This window comes from Triticum urartu, chromosome 7 (genome assembly GCF_003073215.2).
Source record: "Triticum urartu cultivar G1812 chromosome 7, Tu2.1, whole genome shotgun sequence".
Taxonomy (NCBI): Eukaryota; Viridiplantae; Streptophyta; class Magnoliopsida; order Poales; family Poaceae; genus Triticum; species Triticum urartu.
Genome location: NC_053028.1, coordinates 702,546,718 through 702,550,674, shown reverse-complemented (window position 1 = coordinate 702,550,674; position 3,957 = coordinate 702,546,718). Strand labels below are relative to the sequence as shown.

The window sequence follows — 3,957 nt, the reverse complement described above, 5'->3', positions numbered from 1 at the left end:
TGTCACCACACAACTGAAATAAGTAACTTTTTTCACTTATCTCCTGCATGAAGGATGATGAAATTTGAGCAAGAGTGGCCCAAATTTGACGATGCCGTGGGGTCTACATCCTTATTTCAGGAGTATACATCAGCCAGCTAAAATAAAAGATGATGCCGTGGGGTCTGCATCCTTACTGTCATCTACAACGCTCAAACTTAATGACAATGACTTCTCAACTAACTATTAATTGCATCATTGACGAACTAGAACAAGCTATCATTCTCATGTAAGGGACAAGCGCCAAATCGCCAATCAGTTTCCTATTTAGTTATAGTAGAAGTATATCGCTTCTACCTACCACTAGTTGATTCCTATAATAGCGTCCATTTGTGATCATTCCATAGATCAACTCGAGTGCCTCAACAAATATGGATGCACGCTCTGCCTCTCTACTCCTACTAAATTTGGTTCATCTGTTTTTGCGCATCTCAGCTCGTGAATTCCTCTTGCCGGGCTCCTCTCTCTCCATAGAGGATAGCTCCCATATGCTCCGTTCACCAGATGGCACTTTCACCTGTGGCTTCAAAAACATTTCCCGAAATGCCTCCGTCTTCTCTATTTGGTTCTCCAATACAGTTGACAAGACTGTCGTGTGGAGCGCAAATCATCTCCATCCTGTGTACTCCTGGGGATCCCGAGTCATGCTATATGCGGATGGCGGAATGGTTCTAGAGGATTACAATGGACAGTCCGTGTGGGAAAACAATGTCAACTCTTCATCAAAAGCTGTAAAAGCTCAGTTATTGGACACCGGGAACCTCATCGTGAAGGGCCAAGGTGATATTATTCTATGGCAAAGCTTTCATTCTCCTACTGATACATTGCTGCCCTATCAGAACATTACTAGTGCTACCAAGTTGGTATCTACTAGTAGGTTACTTGTTCCTGGGCGCTACAGCTTTCATTTTGATGATCAACATCTACTCACATTGTTTGATGATGAGAAGGATATCTCTTTTATCTACTGGCCAAATCCTAACAGTGACATATGGACAAAGCAAAGAAATTCGTTTAATACCACCACAATTGGGGTCCTTGATAGTTGGGGGTATTTCCTTGGAAGTGACAATTTAAATTTTAAGGCTAGTGATTGGGGCATTAGGATTATGAGGAGGCTAACCTTGGATTATGATGGCAACCTTAGATTATATAGTCTAAATAAGACAGATGGAACATGGTTGGTCACATGGATGGCACTTCCTCAGACCTGCTCTATACGTAGTCTATGTGGTACGAATGGAATATGTGTGTATACACCTAGGCCTTCTTGTGCATGTGCCCCTGGACATGAGATCATCGACCCAAATGATAGGAGCCAAGGTTGCAGGCCGAAATTCAATACTAGTTGTGATGGGCAGGAGATGTTTGTGAAGCTACCAAACACTGACTTCCGAGGTAATGACCAAAGTAAGAATACCTCAGTTTCATTTCATACTTGCAAGAAGATATGCTTGAACGACTGCAATTGCAAAGGTTTTTTATACTGGCAAGCAAGTGGAGGTTGCTATCCAAAGTCGTCCCTTTTGGGTGGTGAAATGAGGCCGGGTTTGGGTCGTTCTATCTATATCAAGCTTCCTAAGACATTACAGGTCTCAAAGTCCTCAATTCCTCAATCTCAACCTTTTGATCCTAGATATGCTCCTAATTGTAGTGCGAAGACCAAATATTCCATTCCCGAATTTCTGGATCAACCCAAAGATAGTCATAGTGGATTAAACTCGCAGTACTTATACTTGTTGTATGGATTCTTATTAGCAATATTTTGTGTAGAGGTGATATTTGTGGCACTAGGGTGCTGGTTTTTGTTGAGAAGGGAGGGAAAGCAGTTACCAGGAGTATGGCTAGCTGAGATTGGCTATGAAATGATAACCAACCATTTTCGCGGATACACTTACAAGGAGTTGCAGAGAGCGACTCAAAAGTTTAAGGATCAAATTGGGTGCGGGGCATCTGGTCATGTATACAAGGGGGTCTTGAAGGACAAGAGGGTAGTGGCAGTGAAAAGGTTGGCAGACATAAACCAAGGCGGGGAAGAATTCCAACATGAACTAAGTGTGATTGGGAAGATTTACCATATGAATCTGGTGAGGGTATGGGGGTTTTGTTCTGATGGCCCACACAGGATATTGGTTCTAGAGTACGTTGAGAATGGTTCATTGGATAAAACTTTGTTTAGTAGCACAAGGTTACTTGAATGGAAGGAAAGGTTTAATATTGCTATAGGGGTGGCAAAAGGATTGGCATATCTTCATCATGAATGCTTGGAGTGGGTTATCCATTGTGACCTGAAGCCTGAAAATATATTGTTGGATGACAACTTGAACCCGAAGATCAGTGACTTTGGCCTTGCTAAACTTGTGAGTAGAGGTGGATCCAATGAAAATGTGTCGAAGATCCATGGAACAAGAGGTTACATAGCTCCTGAGTGGGTCTCTAGCCAACCAATAACAGCAAAGGTTGATGTCTACAGCTTCGGAGTGGTTGTCTTGGAACTACTGAAGGGGGCTCGTGTTTGAGACTGGGCATCAAATGCTGACGAGGAAGTGGAAACGGTCTTTGGATGGGTCATTAGGATGCTTGCAGAAAATCTAATGATGGAGGGTGGCCAACAGTTATGGATCTCCGACTTCGTTGATTCGAGATTGAATGGCCAGTTCAATGAGTTGCAAGCAAGAACTATGGTCAAGTTGGCCATTTCTTGTGTAGAAGAAGATACCAGAAAAAGGCCCACCATGGAAAATGTTGTGCAAATGCTTCTTTCGGTTGTTGATGCATAATGCAACAACATGCTACCCCCCAAAAAAGGAGTTTGACGTTATGTATACTGTGCAACATGTCATGTAATGCTTATTATAGTTGTATCCACAACAAGGTATCTATGATGTGTATCCTGTTTGAGTAAGCACGTCGTGTATCTATATTAGTGTAAGTTCGCTTTTGTTTATGGTTTGAAATTCTTCACCAAGTCGATTTGTAAGTCAGTTATGTATATTGTAATGAAAAGCCACCAGAAAAGCTGCAGATATCAGCGCCAAATCTATCCATCGATTCTTACATTGTTAGCCAGCTTTGCTGCAGAGGCCGTATGGTTTAGCTTCTGCAAAATCAATAGGCTTCATGTACGTGAGTCCTCGCATGGGCTGATGTGACTGAAGCAGTTAAAGGCCAACATGTCGATGTAAATCAAGAACTCCACGAGCCACTAATATGCTAGTATTGAATTCCGTATTTGACCACAGCGCCAGATTATGTAACGCAAAAGTTATGCTAGCTCTAATATATAGTAGCTTTCCCTACGAAAGTGTTGTTGTGATCTTGACTCATGTGAGCTCGTGTGAACAGTAAAATCTAAAAAAAATGGAAACAATTTCTTTTTTCAAACATTGACAATTGTTGGATAGCTTCCAAAGTTTCGTCATGAACATGTGGTAAGCAATCCAAATTATTCAGAAAAAAATGAGATTCATGGAAAATGTTGGAAAACATCGATACTCACTACCCCAAACTGACTTTTTCCTGACGGCCAAAATCCGTCAGGAACGAACCGATTTTGTCAGGAATGATACCCCAACGTCAGGAAACTCCCGTCAGCAACAGCTTGTCAGGAAAGATCGCCGTTCCTGACGGCGCCCGTCACGAATAGATTTTCCTGACGGCGTTTCCTGACAAGTGCCTGGAGCCACCCAAATTCATATTCCTGACGGCCTCACCGTCAGGATGTACCGTCAGAAAACTGGCCGTCGGGAACATGTTCTGTTTCCTGACAGCTAGTGGCACTCAGGACCATACCTTCAGGAATGAGCTCTACATATCCATGACGGCTGGCTTCGTCAGGAAAGGATTAAAATGGTCCTCAGGAATGAACCAAGAGCAAATAAAAATATTATTGGAAAGCGGTATATATATTCACAGCCA

The 3,957-nt window shown here is 42.5% G+C and overlaps 1 protein-coding gene across 1 annotated transcript; it reads left to right on the top strand.

Moving 5' to 3' along the window:
* Positions 1-306: 306 nt before the first annotated feature.
* On the top strand, positions 307-2,996 carry LOC125524670 (putative receptor protein kinase ZmPK1). The gene is made up of 2 exons (XM_048689706.1): positions 307-1,631; positions 1,813-2,996. Exons 1-2 carry the CDS (start codon positions 411-413, stop codon positions 1,816-1,818), a joined length of 1,227 nt encoding a protein of 408 aa, XP_048545663.1. The 5' UTR covers positions 307-410; the 3' UTR covers positions 1,819-2,996.
* Positions 2,997-3,957: the final 961 nt, after the last annotated feature.